The sequence below is a fragment of the Apus apus genome, chromosome 11, assembly GCF_020740795.1.
Source record: "Apus apus isolate bApuApu2 chromosome 11, bApuApu2.pri.cur, whole genome shotgun sequence".
Taxonomy (NCBI): Eukaryota; Metazoa; Chordata; class Aves; order Apodiformes; family Apodidae; genus Apus; species Apus apus.
The window spans coordinates 2,124,774-2,143,989 of record NC_067292.1 but is presented as its reverse complement, the minus strand read 5'-3'; the positions used below and the strand labels follow the sequence as shown (position 1 = coordinate 2,143,989).

Below are 19,216 nucleotides of genomic sequence, written 5' to 3'. Positions count from 1 at the left end.
AAAATCAATGAAAGAAAAATTCTTCAGGGCAAAACAGAAAAGGTGTGTGATTTCCTGAGTTGCAGATAAGCGTGTGCTTTTATGCCTTATTTTTAAGAAAAGTCTGTTCTTTGACTGTTATTTTCCTCCTCAACCCTTCACACTGTTTGTATTTTTGAAGCCTCTAAAGAACAGAAGCACCTGTGTATGGTTGTTAAAGTGTTTAGTGGAGTCCTGACTCAGTATCTGGATATGCAATGTATGTACTAAATAACCTGCCTCATCTAGAGTCTATCTAAATGTTATGTATAATGCCTGATAATACACTTAAAGAGCCATTTCAGGAAGCATTAAATGATGTTTGAGTGCCAGGAGCTTCAAATGGTGCAGCTTTAATCATTGCTGTTTATGTACTTAATTGTTCAGGGAAAAACTCCCAGTCTTTATTCCTCTTTCCTTATTAATTCTTCTTCCTTAGCAGACCACTTGTTCAGAGCAGTTCTGCCTCCCTTATAACTGGAACTAACTTCCTCTTTTCACCAGTTTTTTGTGTGCCAGTCTCACTGTATTTGCTCTATGCAAAGTGCCAGATGCATTGACAGATGGGTAGGAATTATTTTTATGCAAGATAAGGAATCGTTTAGCTTTTGTGCCCTGAAGTAGCTGCAGTGAGTCAGTAGAGTCATGGTTAACTTCAGTCATGCAAGTTCCTCTTAATACAAAATGATTATAAAGCAAATTCCCTTTCTGTTGAAGCTTTTAAAGCAGGAGGAAAATGCAAAAGATAATTTACTGTGAGGCTTATGTTCATAGGTCACAATAACAAGATAGTGTCTTTTTTTCCAGGCTCTTAGCAATAAAAGAACAGTTACATGTGGTAAAAACAGTATGTTCTGGACTCCATGCCAGTAAAAAAAAAAGGAAATTATTTTGCAAATTGAAAAAAATATTTAATTCATGTAGGCTGATAGCATTTGTTGAACAAAATGGCAGGTGAAAGGTGTTCCCATAAGTAGTAATAGCTCTTAATAGTAATTCTGTAACTGGTAAAGCAGTAAGATTTTTATAGGATGTAGAATAATTTACTCTGAGTTCCTTTTCTTTGAAAAACTTCCACATTTATCCATTTTCCACATTGCTTTGCCCACTCTGCCCAAATTTTTATAAAACAGTTTATCTTCAGGAACAGACTGTTGTTTTCCCTGATAATGTTAACCAGACTTGTGGTGAGGCCAGACACAGTGGCATTCAAAACAAGTCATAATTAATCTGAACCACCTTATTTAACAGATGACACTTGGTTCTGTGAGCAGAAAACAGCCAGTGTGCCCTATTGCATAGTTCAGGATAAAAAGTAAGGTTCAAATAAAATATAGATGTAAAAAAAATAAAATTGCAAGTGTATAAAAATATATTCAGAAGGGAGCATTAAGTTCTGATTGAAACAAAAGAGTGAGGGACTAGCTGCTTCATAGATCAGCAGTCGATAATTTTTCCATACAAATTCTTATAGTTGATAATCTGATATTCCTAATGATCTATCAGTACTGCATAATCCAACATTTGTTTCATCCTCTCATTATTCATTGCAATAAACTTGCATCTGACATGTGGTACGACTCAACCCAAAGGTCATGTCAGAAAAGTGTTCTTTAGTGTCTGACTTTTATGTTACATTTTATTCCATACTTTTGGCTTGTAGTCCAGTCAAATGCAGGCTGCTTAACTTGTGCCAGTACTTGGAAATAAAGATGCTGCTGGCTCAGGGGTCCTGGTCAAGGTGAAAAGGATACATTCCTCTGTCTGAACTGTCACACTATTTTGTGACTAGAAGAGTTATGGAAAACAGGAATTTGTGAATTTGTATATACCATGAAACTCTAAAGGCATTTAATGAAAGATAAATCATGTAACTGACTGATTTGTTTACATTTCTACCCTACTGAGGGTGTGTGAAACAACAATGAAATCCTGTGAATCTCCAGTATGCAAGGGCTGAGTGGCTCTGAAGTCAGGAAACGTTGCTTTACTCCACAAAATTGAGCAAACATAGAAATCATATCCAAATGGTTTGTGTCAGTGACCATTGGAATAGAACAGGAATGTCATATCCAGTTCCTATTAGCATTGTCAAGGTTGGAACTCAACATTTTGATTTTATCTGGAATGAGTCTCACACTAGGTCCTGTGTTGCATCCTGCACTTCGCTAGGGATTCATTGTCCTGAGGAGCTCTGTTCTCCTTTCTGGTTAGTCTTGGATCCACCAACTTCTGGCATTGTCTGCAAAGAATAAATTCCAATAAGGACTTAGTATTCCTCTTGAAATGAATAGGAGATTTTTTCCTGCCCAAAACGAGTGGTAGGGACAGAAATAAAATACAAAATGTGTGTCCATCCACAGGAGAAGGTAGATGTGGTTCTGCTGCCAGTGCCCTTGCACTTGAAGAGTACAGAAGGGCCAATGCACTTGGCAGATCATTACTGACTGATGCATTATCTTTGTGCTGGACCTGCTCCTTGGTAAACTGTGCATTTAGAAATAATGCAGAAATAATAATAAGAAAGACCAAAATTTTGACTGGGATCTCTGGCTACATTTGGAATGATTGTTATTGCTTGAAACACCCTTTTTAAGTGATGAAGTTACTGCTCACTATTGATTATAATTTCTTAAATTTATAATCTGGTTTAGAATCACTTTTATCTGATGCTGTTGGGGAAAAACACAGTTCAAAGCTGTTAGCTTCTTGAAATAAGCTGTGCTTTAAGGGGATTGGGGGTGCAGTCATCTTCATTATTGGGGTAAGACTGCCTTAGAACACTGTGACCATAGTGTGCTCGGCTCTTTGAGCTGTTGGCTTCTAGTGTGAAACACTTTAGGAAGATCCCTGAGAGCAAGTTAGACATCTGGACTAATTGCACCGGTTCCTCATGTAGGCCAGAACATTAATGGCAGTAACTTTTGGTCACCATTGGTGTGGTTTGAGAATAACTTTTGTCTGTAGCAACTCCTGAGAGCCTCTTGGTTATGCTGAATTTTAAAGAAATTTATGGAGACTGTGAAGAAAACAGGAAGAGCTCATGATAACTTAGGTAGTGTTGACTGTAGCTTGAACCTGACTGTTTCATTCTGTGCCACAATTAGAATTTCCACAATCTCTGTTTTTAGAGGATTACCCCAATGGGACATGGCTGGGAGATGAAAACAACCCCGAGATGCGGGTGCGTTGCCCCATCACCCCTGCTGACATGCTGCACATCAGCACCAACTGCCGCACGGCTGAGAAGATGGCACTGACACTGCTTGACTATCTCTTCCACCGGGAAATTCAGGCCATCTCCAACCTCTCGGGCCAAGGGAAGCATGGGAAGAAGCAACTTGATCCTCTCATGATTTACGGGATTCGCTGTGAGTATAATACTGAAACCTTTGAGCTTACACTGTGTAGATAAGGCAGGAGGTGTCTGCTACTTGCAGAGCAGAATGGGGCATGTGGTGCTGTTGCCAGACAGATGATTTGTTAGCCTTTTTTAGAGCAGGAGTCCTAATGGGCTAGTTTAATTTAGTTCGTTGTAGGTTCTATCAGAGATTCCTCAAACTTGAAATCTGAATTCAGATTTCTTTGTAACTACCAGGTGTGAGCACACTAAGGGTAGTAAATATCAGAGAAACGCTACTTTCTGAACACATAATAAAGCAAAGTTACATATATAAATATTATTCAAGTGTTCAAAACAGTATGGTCTTGAATCCTATTTTTTTGCTTCCTGTTTATGTGTATTATTTCAAAAGAGTTGCTGACATTGAGTTGGAGGAAATTTGGCATCTCTACAATAGGAGATGAAGTACCATAAAGTCTTTGGATTCGTAACAGGAATGCATACGATGCTCATGCCCTTCTGTCTGCTCCAGTGTGCATGAGTCTTCGGGTTATTAAAGCTGTTATGCAGTAATGAACAGATACTACTTTGAAGATTCATTTTTTGGCAATTTGAAAGGAATCGAATGTGCTTTGTATCTAAACATCACAGGCATAGCCTACCATGCCTCCAGGTGAGAGCTTGAAGTGGAAAGAACAGACATACCCATCTTGCTCTGATACAGTGACTTGTAGTAGAGGATTACTCAAGACATACACTGAGAGCAGTCAGCTCTGTTCCATGTGCTATGGTGGAAATATTTTCCAGCAAAGGAGGTACATGAGGGCCTCTTCAGCAGGCCAGCATCTGACATGTGTGTGCAGCTCTTGTGTGATACCTCTGCTATGTATGCAAAGAGGAATCAAGTGTCACTGATATTGTGGAATTAAGAGAGTGTCTAAAAATGACAAACTTTAATTGAGCTAGATTGGAATACACCAGTAGATCTTACCGTTAAAAGATTCTTTACAGTCACAGTTTATGTAGGTCACCAATGGATTAGTAGAGTGGGAATAATTTGTTGTACTAGTGTTTTGTATGCAGCTGCCAGTTTGAAATAGCAATTAAGGCTTAAGAACATAGCCAGAAAGGGTTTGTTCTGAAGGGTGTTTGAAGAATTTGATGTTTTGCTTTCATGCTTCTGCTAGGGCAATGTGTTTTAGAGTTATGTGGAAGAAAATGTCAAGAGTATTTGCTGGTGGGACTGCTGGGCTTTCTTTACACTGAACTGAGCTGATTCCTATTGACCTGCTTTTGTTTCTAGTAATTTGTTGGCTGTCTCGGGGAAACTGATGGGCAAAACTGACCCATTCTGTTTGCTGCATTAGGCCAATATTTATCTTGTTACACACCTGAAGCAGAAGACCTCAAGCTTCTACTGCAAATATATTAAATATGTATTTTTAAGGGAGTTTATGATTTAAAAGAATTTTGATCTCCAAGACCTTTATATCTGTTGATTTCATTGATGTAAATGACCTTGTTCCATTAGGTTTTTAAAACTTAGATTTCTGTTGACAATAGCTTTTAGAAACATGAAGAAATAAATCTTACTCCGATATTAAAGGAAGTCACTAGCAGCCCTTTCCCCCCTCACTTAAATTTGTGAACAAAACCAAGTGAGGTTATAAATATTTGTGTAGGAAGAACAGAATTTTGAAATTGTGAGCATGGGGAAGGAAATGTGCTCATGTGACTGAAGGCTCAAGTGATAGTGTCACTTACATGAGGCATTCTGACCATGAAGAAATGGGATTATAGGAGTGATCTGTGCAGTTGGAAAAGGCCTGTAATGGCAGAAATGTAACAGCAGTGGATCATAAGCAGCCACATTCTGAATGTTGGACACAAACTACTGTCTGTGTCTCTGATGTCATAATCATGGTTTGGAAAGTTTGGGATCCAGGTATCTGAAACATACCTTTGTTTCTTCTTTGTGTTGACTAGTATGTTGCTTTTTTTTTGGGAACCAGTCCATAACATAGTAGGGATTATGTCTGCCTTCTGGAATAAACACACCCTGTGTGAATCTGACCAGAGTTTACTTTTTTTGGGTACCTAAATGTTGATGGTGATTGACATTTGCCATCAGTGATGACAAAGAATCCTGTGGCAGCAAATGAAGAGAGTTCATGTAAAGTTGATGAAGCAACACATTTAATAGTAACAGCGTTGGTCCAGAAATGATTATTTCATGTAATAACGTGTCATCACTGTGAATAATTGAGCTGAAATGGAATTTGATTTCAGTAGCCTGAATTTACTATGATGTGAGTGAGCATATGGGTGACTCACACATTCAAGGATGAGATTCTGGCCATGTTCAGTTCAGTGGCAGAACTCCTCTTGGGTTCAGCTGTGCCACGATTTCATCCCTAATGTTCCTCAGAGACATACTGGGAAGAGCCCTCTGTGCCCTATCCCCTTTATCTGTCCCCAGACCATCTGTTTTTCCTGGTGGTATTCCATAAAAACCTCACAAAAAACGAGTGCAGCAGTGGCATGGGAACTAAATTAGGTTGTTGTCCTAACAATGTGGTTTGCTTCTGCTCTGAGCAGTAATACTTTGCTGCATTATTTTAAATTTAAATGAAAAATCTCATGTCATCAGCCTTGCATTTGCCAATCATAGCTGGAAAAGCTCAAGCCAATGTAAAGGATTTTATTTTTTCTTCTGTTTCAAGTTTCTTCAAGTTTGCCAGTGGAAAGATATTCCCTCCTTTCTTATTCTAGAGAGAAAAAGAAAACACCAACTAAATCTGTATTTAATATAGACAATATTTCATAGAATATGCAGAACCTATAGAAAATTAAGAGATGTATGTTTATTGCAAATTCTTGATATACTGCATAAGGTTTACCACAAGACAGATGAAAGTTTATATTTGGAAGTATAAAGTTTCACTTGTGGTATAAATTTGCTTGTGGAGTGGCAGTGGGATTGAAGAGAGTTTTTGGGCAAGAAACCAAAATGACTTAAACATACAAATGCCATTAAGTAGCTCATTACTTCAGCCCTAATAAAAATGTAGACATTTTCTGGTGAAATATGATACAAGAACATACAGAGTTGTAATTTTCTTTGTGGAACAGAAAATACAAGTTTAGCTCTTTCAATATTTTATTGTAATGTCCACAAATGAGTTTAAAAAAACAGATTTCCAAATTCAGTGTTCTGCATTTACAGGAAACTTTATAACAAAAAGGATGATTTAATGTGTTGTCTTGGAAAAAATGGTGAGGGAGTTTCTGAAGTTCATAAAAGGGAATCTGTCAGTAGATCTTATGCTGTTAAATAAGTAATTAAATGAAAACAAAATAATATTAGTTACATCCTGTGTGTCTAACTTTGTTAATGTGTAAAAGCCTCTCGCCATCTGCACATGTGTTTTTGCAGACTCTCACCAGTCATTTTTTAACATATTTCTCAGTTTTGGCTAATTATGACAAGAGGATAGAAGACCAGTGCCTACAAATTAAATGCAGAACAAGTGGTTGGGTAGAGGAAGGAAATACAAATTCACTAATTGCATTAATGGGGAGCTGTACCTTTAGTTCAGATTTATTACTGAGCAACAGAAATCCTTTTCTACTCCATTCAGTAATTTTTTGCTCAGGGAACAATTTATGCCTATTGAAATAACTGTCACATTAGGGACATGATTGTTGTTAAAAAATAAAAAACCTTCACCAAAACCCCCAGTGCCCACAGAGGAGAGAGCATCCGGTGAAAGATGGAGGTGTACTGGTGTAGCCAAACTGTGCTGTTGAATTTTCCCATCTGCTTACAAGAGTGCTCTGTAGAGGGATTTTTTTCTGATTTCCATTCATGAGTTAACATCTTCATTCAGAATCCATCCCTGTCAAATAACATAGTAAAAAAGTGTTATCTGGAAACACCTTATGATAAAGCCTGAATTTTAACTACATGGTACTTGATGTCTATTTTGTTTCAGTTGGCACATTGCTTTACTTTTTAAAATGTAGAACAGAAAGAAAGTGGTAATCAAAGCTTGGTGTTCCTGTTGTGTCATAATATTGCTTCCAGTAAAGATGAGGCCACTTTTCTACTGTCCCAGTTGAAAAAGATACTAATACACTTGGATAGAAGAGGAAAACATGGCTGGGTCCTCTTCAGAGGGGCGTTCAGCTAGAATAAAGCACTACCCTGCTGCACAGAGTGACACTGCTTGAGGAGCAGACCACCCGTGTTGGTGTAATGGGGAACACATTGGGCTCCTGCTGGTTGGTGTAATAATGCCTGTCAGTCGGATCAGTCCATGTGTGGGTGTTTAGATCCATGCACACAACCCAAACACAACACAGGTTGGGCCACTTAAAGCAACTTGTGTCACGTCAAATGTGTGGATCACAGTAAGTCACTGTTTCAGCTTTCATTGGCTTTTAATGAAGATTTTGATCTTAGTAGCAATGCAGGATAATAAATACACCACACTTCTGTCCCTCCAAAGCATTCTCATGCTTTTAGATACTGGAGGAATTACTGGCATTAAATTGCTTCTCATGCACAAACTGTTAGCTCTGATGTTTCTCACCAGTGGATCTGTTTATGAGATACTGCAGACTGTTGCTATCATATGCAATGTTTTATATAAATAAACATTAGTGTGTTTTCATGGTTCCACGTAAAAAAAACCCACTCTTTTTATTACTGTATTTTTATAAGCTATATCCATTTTTCCTTTTATATCTTGTTTTCCTTCCTAATCTTTGTATACTTTTTTGTACTCTCTGTCTTCCTCTCATTTCCTGTTTATAATTCTGGGCTTTATGTGTCTCACTTCTGAATATTGTACTGGTCAGTAACTGTCCTACTCTATGGTACACATACAGGTTTAAAACTGTTACACATAGATGCAACAGAGATTGCTACAAGTCTTGGTTATCAGCAATTGTAGACATGGATCTAGACCTTGGATTCCATCAGGAGACTGTTGGAGAACTTAAAGAAAAATTCAAAATGTTTCAATTTGCATTTTGTGCTTTCCCTTTAATATTTCATCAGCACTAGAAATTGGTGAGTTTCTGTAACTTGGATTGATGTGACCACATTGCTAATTGTTCTTTCAGTCCATCCCCCTTGACAGACCGCCTAGCTCCAGAATCAGTCATGCTCTGGACACTCCAGAGGTTTGGGGGGAAGAGGAACGGGTTGTTGGCTGTGCTCAAGCTAGTAATTTGTTTAGGATCTCTCATGTTTTCTGTTTAACCCGTGCTTCTGTTTCTTCATTCTATAGGACATTAACTCATCTTCCAAGCTATAGTAGTCTGAAAAGAAGTTCTGTGGTTTGCATCCGTATGGATGAGCTAATGTTGTGGTCTCTGGAAATACTTTTTTGCCAACATATTCTTCCCCTAGTAATAAATACCATGGCCTGTAGCTCTCTGGAAAGAAAAGTTTGCTTCAGCCTGTTCCTTTAAGGATTGTGGTGTTATCAGATGCTGTAGCACATTTCTCCTCAACTGCCAGACTGCGGCTTAGAGGAAGGACAAACTTCATTTGAGGGTTTGAAGGGTTGGGTATAAGCAGACAAGGCTTTGCCCAGTTCTGCAGCATCATGCCTGTGGCAGATGGGGAAGCAGGTTCTCCTGAGCTGTGTGCTATTTAAAAGCTCTCCTCTGAATCCTACCAAGAGGACCATCTCCATCTGACCATTTCAGCAGAGCTGCTTTGTGGTTCATGCTGTAGTCCATAATGAGGGTGGTGACGGTTGTTAGGGGCAGATCTTGGCAAGAGAGGGGGGAGAGTTGGAATCTCTCATACTCAAGAAGAGAGTGAGAAGCAAAGTCTTGAGAGCTCAGCACATCTTTCAGTGGAGTCAAGTGAAAGGCAGCGTTTCTGTCCTGCTTTTCTCATCTCCAAAAAGCATTACTGTTTTTGTACAGCACCCCTGGGAAGGGCCTTGTGATGCAGCAGTGCTGCTTTTTGCGAACATGTTGTCTTCCTCAGAGCTGTGAAAGTCTGGCTGTGGTTCCAAATAGCTGCTTCTTTGTGAATCAATTAAATGCTGCCACATGGAGGGAAGTGATAACCCCTTTTGAGGCTAGGGAAGACGATAATATGAGAACCCATTGAGTTTATCTCAGCACCACAGTTCTCATAATGGCATGAGTGCTGGCACTTGTTTACTGACTTTATTTAAGCACCCTAATTTAATGCTGGCTGTTGTTTTCTTCTTTTCTGGGCACTTATGTTTATTTCAGTTACTTTCCTGGCCAGTTACTGTTTAATAAACTGAAATAAAAGCAGCAATTTTGGGAAAGTAAAAGAAATAGATGGCAGTGTGTTTTCACTCCTTCTCACACTTCTCATGTTGTTCTTATAAGCGATGAATTTAATTATCCATTCTTGACCATCACCTGTTGCTTGTCCTGTCAATGGCAACTGTGATTGTGTGTAATTTGGTGGTGTATGATGTGCTGTTAAGCATTTGTGAGTTCACAGGCTCTGCAGAAAGAAGCAAATGAATTTATTAGGTCACTTGGACCATCTCTTTCAAGTGGATGCAGGGCTGTTCCATCCCATCAATACTTTTCCACTTTTGCCAGACTTATGTTAAGTATGTGCTTGAAGTACCCTGGTCCTCACTTCTTGCGAGGCAGCTAAAACATTCAGATAAGACTGTGGGCACAAAAGCAGTTTTCTCACTGACTTTAAATGTTGCTTCATGAGGATATAACAAAAAAAGGGGCAAGCTGTTATTTGTAAGAAAGAAGTGCTCATTGGGAAAGTTACTGCTACAAATACAGTAACTGAGTTGAACGAGTGCCTTTTTTTGTCCTCATGAAAATCAGTCTTGCAAGGATTTCAGAAGTCTTTACATATTCAGACAAGCCCCAGACTCTGATGTCAGCAGGAAATAAATATTGGACTATTTATAATGAATGTGTCGGGTGCATGTCCGAGAGTTGTCTTTATCTGAAGATCTATCTGAGTTATGAAGTTACAAGTGAAGTAGAGGACTCTTGTATCATGGTTGTAGTAATGACTTTTCTTTGGGCTGATTCCTCCATAAATGGAACTTCTGCAATCCTGTGATTGTCTGCAGGGTGGTTGCTCCAGTGTGCAGCAGTGGTGTCTCTTTAGGACCTAATTCCAAAGGATGTGGTGATTTACTCTCCATCTGTAGAGGAGACTGGTGGTTTCCCAGTATCACTCAGGCTCAGTCCTTGCCTAAATAAGATATCCTAAGAAACTTTCAATAGACTCCAGAGAAAAAATATTTTCTGTAGTATTGAAGGCCTGTGAATGACAAAACTGAACTTTCACAGTGTGGTTTTAGAAGACATGAAGAGTCTAAGAAAGTATTTGATCCCTGACATTTTGAGCAGAACAGCAGCTCAGCCACCAAACATGGGTAGATCAGGGCAAAAATAATGTTCATCGGTCTGGAAAATCGGTTGCTGCAGCAAGGAGAGCTGCATGAACGGAATCTCATGAAGGGAATTGCAGAAAGTTGCATGGCCTTTCCCTTCCTGGCTTCGAGCTTTCCTCTATTTCACAAGGGTTAAAAAGTGAAGTGAGGAGATGCCTCAAGCTGACTGCAAGTGAAATGTAAATACATTCCCCTTGAGTTGGGGTTTTGGTCATGCCAGTCCTTTCCAAATCCCCAAGCTCCTTTGGAAGGGGAGAAGTTTTCGTTGTTGATTCATGAGGCAGTTTTTCTTGGCGGCAGGTGTGGTGGTGTTTGCCATCCAGATGGGCTCCCGAGGCCCTGCGGCGTGGCCTGGTGGAACGGGATGTCTCAGGAAGGGGGTGGTTAAAGCAACAACCCTCCTTTTCCATCAGGTCTGCCGCGGGACCTGTCAGATCCAATCGTGCCGCTGCCTAAAAGACAAACAGCTGTTTCATCAGCTTCTCTCTCGAATTGTGGCTATCAAAAAAGAACCTGATGTGTGGTTGTTGGCAGCAGCTCCTTAAAATCAGCAGCATTTATTTTGGTCAATTGTTACTGCTTCGATTTAGGTGATTGTTTGTTTTGAGCATCAGACTTTGATTTCAAGCAGTAAGTTGATCCTCTGGCAATAAACACATCATATATTTAGGTATATCCCATTCCAAAACAGAATGACGTCTGATAAACCTTGTGGGATTGTTTCTCCCAGTGAGTAAAGATCTTTGCTTGCTGACTGTGATCAAAAATGAGTGCTCTGACATTCTGAATGTGCACAACTAAAAGGTAAATTGAACTGAAGACTTAAAAGCATGATATCTTGTAAGTACATTTTTATTATGCATGAAAGGAGATTGTTAGTGCCTGGGTAAGTCAAATGTTGGAGTCTTTAGGTCCTAATCTTCATGAAAAGCCATTTCAGATGGAAATGCTTGTGCAGTCTACATGGAATGCTGCAGTTCTTAGCTGTACAGCTATAGCTATATGAAGTATGCAATTTTGCTTTCATACTGAAACCCAAACGTTGCATGAATATGTATATTTTGGAAGGAAATGAAACATAGATCTTCTTTCAAGGTATCTTGTTTTGTTTGCTGTCTTTAGATATTTGCAAGATGTTTTGTAGGGTGAACCATGTGTTTTCTTTTAAAAATGGGGGAAAAAATAGAAGCAAGTGCATGCCATTTGTCCAGTCTCCTTGTAGTAGAGTACCTCTTGTGTCACTTGTGAACTGTAGCAAGTCTGTAGTAGATGACATGAAGACTTTTCTGTTTTTAGATCATAAAGCCTCTGATTTGGTCTAGAATTATTTTCTTGTGGGGTTGGTCAATTAATTTCTTGTGAGGTTGATTGACTCATTTAATGAGGTATACACTCATGGTTTTGATAATTATACTCTGCTTATTAAGCAGTTACATTTATGCAGCTGCTGATATTCTGTCACCTCCAGAGAAATGTGATCAAAAGCTCCCTACAGGATCCCCTACGGCCGCTGCTGTACCGTGCCACAGGGAACTCACTTCACTCCAAGTGTACAACCAGGAACAATCAAAAATCCTCTCTTTCTGTAGGGATTACTTTGCTCACTCCCAGTCCCCAGCACATCTCTGGTTCTGCAGCTCTCCTGACCTTTTGTAGCACTTGGCAGGTGTTGCGAGGGAGTCAGGGATTGAGCAAACATCCACGTGCAGGGATAAAAATGCTCTTGCTCCTTGCCAGAATGGTGGAGTTGACGCTCCACTAGATGGCATGATGTGCGTGCTTATGGCTGGCTCTTCAAAAGTCAACTTAAAACAGGTTCTGCTTTTGGTGAAGTAGATAAAACCAGGCTGGCTGGTTTTCCAGAAAGGTGATGTGTCTGAATATAGAAGCTTTTCTGTTTTAGAAGAGGATCCGTTGGTGGAATTTGGAGAGTCTAGATGCTAATGAATCTTCTTTTTGTATTTGAAACTTCTGGTAGGGTCCTGTAAACCTGCATGGATCCTTTTAATTTGTAGAACAAGATAATTTAAAATTATTTTTATGCTTCCTCTGGCTTTGTGATATGTTAAAAACTGAAATATCCAGGGAAATATTCTGAGTAAATATTACTAAATATTGACATTTTTGAACAAATTAACTTTAAAAAAATACAATTAGATGTTAAGTATTGTGTTAATTGGAGGCTACTGATTATTTCTTTTGAGGGGCAGCACATTGCCAGAATGAAATCTGGACCAGGCCTGCATACAGGCATCAAGAAGGTACTTGCTTTTATCATGTAATATTTGGTTTCAAAATGCTCTAAATCTTTTAAAATACAAGACATTCCATCTGAGTTTTACAGAGAGCAAGAGAAAACTCTTGCCTTTTGCATTGTACTGCTTTCTCATAATTTTTTTAATTAAAAAAAAACAAACTCAACAAACAAAAAACTATCTGAATGTGGGGAGACCACATATTTTACCCAAAGCAGAAAAGCTTCTAGCAATCACTTGTAGAAGGAGGATGGTCTCTTGCAGGCAGGCATTTGATGTAAGTTGCTTGAGAGAAATGTGAAAAGTAAATGTGGTTACAGTGTCTGCATCCACCAAACTGTCAGCTCTGCAGCTTCAGATTGACAGAGAAAGTTGTAAGGACTGAAGCACGGAATAATTCACTTCCACTTTAATCTGTTACTCAAGACACAAGGTGTGTATGCAAAGGCAGCTTATGCTGTTTGGTAGCTATTTAAAACAAGTTCATTTCTGAAATGTTTCCTCAATGTGAGAGTAATTTGACGTTATTGAGGAAAACTTTCTTGCCTGCTCTTTCAAATGTTGTATGTTCTTTTTGCACAGAATTATCATCAGCAGATTGTCTAAACAGTGTAAGTAGCATTTCATAAATAGTTGATGATCATAGTTTTACACTTCTGGCTTTTCTTTGATGTTGATACATCAAAATACACCCTTTTGATCCCAGCAAGGATTCAGACAAATACTTAATTCGAACTTGGCTTTGTTTTAGGATCTGAGAAAACATTGTTTTAAACTGTTGTTTTTCTTTAAGTAGCTACAGTGTGCTGATCTCTTATATTAGCAAGGAATTTTTCATTCTTAAAGGGACTTAATACGTGATAGGTTGTTACCTGAATTTGGGGAATTTCTAGCAGTTATAGTTTGGGGCAGATGGTGTCATGGTAATTGTAAGACCTCTGCTACTGGGATTCTGGGGAGTGGGACACTGACAGGCTCAGGTCAGCTCAGTCTGCAGGGATTTGTGTCCACAGTCTCACTTCTATTCCAGTTATCTTGTGAAAGGTATGAAAATACAGTGTTGGGAGTTTGGTTCCTTAATGTGCTGACGTGTATTTATATAACACCCACATCATGATGGCATCTGGCAGCCAGGAGAATTATGCAATGTGAGCAATACACTCCTGGAAAAAACATTTTTGGTGTCCCTAAAGTTAGTCCTTACTCCCTAAATTGTCTAATCACATGCTTACACTTAAAGCCACTGAATTCACTGATGTTTTTCACATCTGGAATGTTTCCTCAAACATGCATGGCCTTTTTAATTGTGTTCTTAGAGCTATTTATTAATTTCCTTACTCCCTTGTTATGACAGATTAAATTTTCTTATTGTGGGTAAACAATTTGTAGCTATTTGTTGTAAAGCAGTTGTAAAATTAGCAATTACATGTTTTGTCATAAAGTTACTTGGGATAAGACTCCTTGTGATTTCCAGTGCAGAGTTGAGTTCCTACTGTACAAGTAGAAAGGGATTTGATTAACCTGGAATGTTGAGATTTATATATTATTATACTTAGTTGAAGAGTATAATAAATTAATCTGTTTTATATGGATTCTTATTTTCAGAAATCCTCTTGAACCATATCTTCTGTGCCTAGGGAAACAGGGCACTTCTTTAAAAGTTGACAATTGAAAATTTCCTGAAAAGGTTCAGATTTTGCGAGCATTTTTTAGTGTTTGATTTCTGTATTTCACTGCTCAAAATATTCTGGTTATTGACACAGTTTTAGTAAATCCTCCTTCCTCCTAAGCTTTTGCTTGATAAGATTTGAGTGTTGGTTCTACCATGCAAACCAATGGGATGTCCTCTTTGTGCATTCCCAAACAGGCTATGTCTCCATGGATTCTTTGTGCAGACCTTTTTTGCTAGGATGTATCTGGTCCATAGAAATCACTCAAGCTCTCAAAATTTAATAAATAACAGAATTGTTTTAAGTCTCTGGTGTGTTTCCATAGAAAGCTTTGTTTAGGAAGTGAGGTTCCCAAAGAAAGCAAACTTTGGACACTTAATGTTTAAAAAGAAGCACATCCTTTGTTTTGAATGTTACTGTAAATACAAAGATACCCAAAGCCACAGCCAGCCATCCTTAGATGACTGAAATCCTTTACTTCACTCTCCTTGTATAAGGGCATCTGCCTTCCAAAATACTTCTGCCTCTTTGCCAAAGTGCAGAATTATACTGGATGTATTTTTAATGTCTTTTTAGCAGGGCTGTGATGTGGTTCATAGATCCTGTGCTGCTTACAAATTACAGTGCTTCGTGCTGCTTTTGACTAGCAAATGTTCCAAAAAAAGTCAGATCCCTTCTCACTGAAGTTTTTCTGTCTTTTCTAATAGAGACTTGCCCAAGTTAAAAGTCTCATTTGCAGGACTGTGCTTTAGTGCTGCCTTTCTAACTTTTTTGGTATTTGACATATGCAGAATGAGACAGCTGAAAGCTCTCCTGCATGGGATCATTTATGGCCAGAGAATAGAAAGCCAGCACAGTTCAGCTTTCTAATATTGTTTGCATATTGGTTTGGGATGTATCTCTCTATTACAGGTAAATCATATTTCTAATGTTAAGGTAAACTTTTTATCTACTTAAAAAATACTCCACTGTTGTTAGCATTAGATTTTTTTCTTGAGTCATTGGTGGAGTGTTATGAAATGTGGTTGCTGAAGATCTGTTTGTAGAACAACATTTTAAATTGTAATACTAACTAGATAGATTTATACACTCAAAATTAGTTTAAGCTTTTTTTTTCTTTACTTAAGGGCTGATTTTTCATGCCTAATTTGCACATGCAGTTACTGTGACTGGGTCTGCAGTTACAGTAAAAATCTGTGCAAACAGCAGGTGTTTAATCTATACCAGTTTTACACCTTCGACCACTGTAACAGCTAAGTTGGAATTTCATGAATAAGGGAAAAGAAATAAGCATGCCTGGCTGTGAAATTCTGTGCCTGGTGTCTTAAGTCTCTCTAGCTTCTCTGACTGTATCCTGTTAAGCTTGTTACCTGGTTTTCATGCTTTCCTCTGTAGTTATGTTCTCTCAATGAGGGTAGTGGTCTCTATATCCTGTATTCCATGGCCATCCCTTATTGCATTGAGTAATGATGGCTTTTGTGATCAGTAATTAGAAGGTTTTCTCCCATCTTCCCTCAGTAGACCAATTTTTGGGATAATTTCTGGCACAGCTCTGGCACTCCTCTGGTTCTGCACAACTTGGGTCTCCTAGTATGAACACCTCACTACACCTGAGACTGTTTTGTCCCCAATAATTTAAATTGCCTTTGATTTCTCTTTCAATGAAGTGATGTCCTGGAATATCCCACAGATCACCCTGTAATAGTAAAAATTCCTTGCTAGGCTGCCTTTCAGTGAGAGCTTTCTCTGATCTATAATTGATTCAGTCACTTCTTTAAACAGAGCAGCATACAATGGGAAAGTCATTAAAATGTATTTATGAATGAAATACAGACTGGTTTTGCACAATACCACATGGCTGTTTTATGCAGGACTACACCAGCACTGTTGTACATGACAGCTGAAGTCACAGAAAGAGTTAAAGCACAACTATTTTTATTGGCCATTACTGTAAACATTTATAAACCCATCTCTGTATAGTGCATATTAATAATAGATTAACGGAGAAATGTGGTCTTAGTACTTAAAATACAGAGTGTGCTTTCCATTTGCTGACACCTGTGGAAAGGAGACTTGCACAGCAGCAGATGATAATTTCAGTCGATTTTCCCCTTCCTCTGCTCCCCCACTCCCTTCTGGAGACACAGCACGGGTTGTGAAGCAATCTCTAAATAAGGTGATTGCTGTCACTTGCCAGTGAGAAATCTTGGGGCCTTTAAAGAGCTTTTGAATGTACCAGGGCGGTTTCTGTGGATAGAAGTGTGGAAAACTTCATAGACTGCTGACATTTAAAATACATAAACTGTGTCTGTATGATCACTTAATTGTGTGAATAGATGTTTAAATCACACCACTGCATAGCTTTGGTGCTTCTGTTGTGCTCCTTCAGGCAGTGTCAAGCATGAGGGCAGCTCTGACGTGGTCACAGCTGCTTTGTTCACCTTGTGTGCCGGGCTGTGTCACCCGTGGGTTTTTCTGAAACAATGGGTTTAGGCTGATTTTTCACCCCTTGTGTTTCTCCCTAATTGCAGGTCACCTATTTTACAAATTTGGAATCACAGAATCCGACTGGTACCGAATCAAGCAAAGCATAGACTCCAAATGCAGGACAGCTTGGAGGAGGAAGCAGCGAGGGCAGAGTCTGGCCGTGAAAAGCTTTTCAAGGCGAACACCTTCATCGTCATCTTACAGTGGCTCAGGTAAAAACCAAACCCCTCTAAACCTAAACAAAACCCAACGGAAACGGAAACTTAAAGTAATAATTTGTTTCTCAATATATCTGAGAATTATTTTGATCTTAACTTATAATGTGTTCATATAGTACCCACAAATGTGAATATTTTTGTGTAACAACGATAAATGGAGAAACCTTCATTTCTCACTATTGAATTTTTGGAGTGGATTTTAGATTACTGCTTTTTTTTTTTTTTTTCTTGAAGTACCATTTATCATTGGCCAAGAGGCCTCTTTGTTAAAGTGTCTGCATGTCTACAGTGCTTCTCAAGGAGTGTGTCCATGTACTAAGCGAAGCCAACCATCTGTAGTTAAATCATTATGGGCCTTCTCTGCAAGCCAGCTACCTCCTGGTACTTTGTGAGGCCTTTGTAGGCTCGTGGGGTTTGTGTCAAAATAGATCCCTGGCAGGATGAGCTTCTAATCCTGTTTCATCTACAAATTGCAGTCACGCTCCTGGTTGCAATGCCTAATGATCCTAGAAAGGAAGTGAGAGGTGTGTTTACTTAGAAGGAGGGAGAAAGGAGTCTGTCTTTAACAGAGTAGTAAAATACAGATTTGCCAGAAATGAAAGTGCAGTGTATTCCGTGTCCATCCTTGTGTGCTAACTGAAAAAAAAGTTCAGCACATGCAGCTTCGTGCTATCATATGGGATTTCTTACCATGTTCAATTTTTTGAGTAGAAGGTCAAAATGTTTCTGCAACTGGTGTGCCTAAGAGGAGTCAAGTGAATAAATCTTTCCCAGTGTGTTCACACCATTTAGGAGGACGTGCTAAATTCTGTTCCTGAAGTATTTTCCTCTGAAGAAATTAAATACGTTGTAGGTGATTCTGTATTTCCATAAAGGTATGTAGGCATGAATAATAATAACAAATGAAAAATACTGACCTAAGAAGTGTTCTCATAGGACATTTCTGGCTCATGCTTTTAATACAAAGCAGTGTTATGGGACATTTATACATCACATATTAAAAACACTGCTTTGGAAGTGAGCCCAAAGAAAAGGAAGTAGGTTTATTCGCCTGCATAAAATTTTTGGTTGCATGTTAACACTAACCACTGTATATCATGCAAAGAATGCCAAAATCTGCTTTCAATGGAAAATTTTATGTGCTGTAACTGGGAATCATATCCAAAATCTTCAAATTAAAACAACTAATCAACGTAATGATAACCATAAGCTGTATATGTTGATAGGATTTTTATTTTCAGTCTCTTAGCAATCAGTATTTTAGAATAAAAATGCAGTAGTAAGTGGCTATTATGAGCCTGTGCTCATTAGACTGTTCTCCTTGACTGTTGTTGAGTTTTATTAATAAGAAATACTTTATCTCCTGGTTTGGAGATTTGAGAGTCCAGTGTAGAGATGTCAAACAGACCCAGGCAATACTTTTCTTCAGAAGGCCATAAGATGGTAAGTTTTGGTGGGGTTTTTTGTTGTGGTTAAGCTGAAAACTCATTTCCCTCCCCCACCTCCCCAGTTTACTCACCTGATTTGTGAGTGAATTGTTCCATGGGTAGAAAGACCTGGATTAACTTCTGGGCTTTCAGCAGGTGGGAGTAGTGTGGTACAGACACTCATGAGCTGTGGTATTTTGGGTTGTGTCCTGGCCAGTTCATTTGGCCGGGATTGAGCTCACTGCCTTTGGTGCATCAACTCACAGGATTTCTCTAGGAGTGTTTATGGCACCTGTGTCTCCCACTGTAAAGGCTCATTTCCCAACCCCCCTATATAAACAAAGAGGTGGCAGCATGTCCTT

At 38.9% G+C, this 19,216-nt stretch overlaps 1 protein-coding gene across 5 annotated transcripts in view; it reads left to right on the top strand.

Moving 5' to 3' along the window:
* The window catches only part of BANP (BTG3 associated nuclear protein), a 135,913-nt gene that overhangs the window by 40,136 nt on the left and 76,561 nt on the right, over positions 1-19,216 (top strand). For all 5 annotated transcript variants that reach the window (XR_007890598.1, XM_051629556.1, XM_051629557.1 and 2 more), the window contains 2 exons: positions 3,150-3,389; positions 17,254-17,421. Coding sequence is in view for 4 of the 5 variants with exons in the window: in XM_051629556.1 (XP_051485516.1) it covers positions 3,150-3,389; positions 17,254-17,421 (408 nt within the window). In the remaining variant the exon portion in view is untranslated. The remainder of the gene's footprint in view (positions 1-3,149; positions 3,390-17,253; positions 17,422-19,216) is intronic.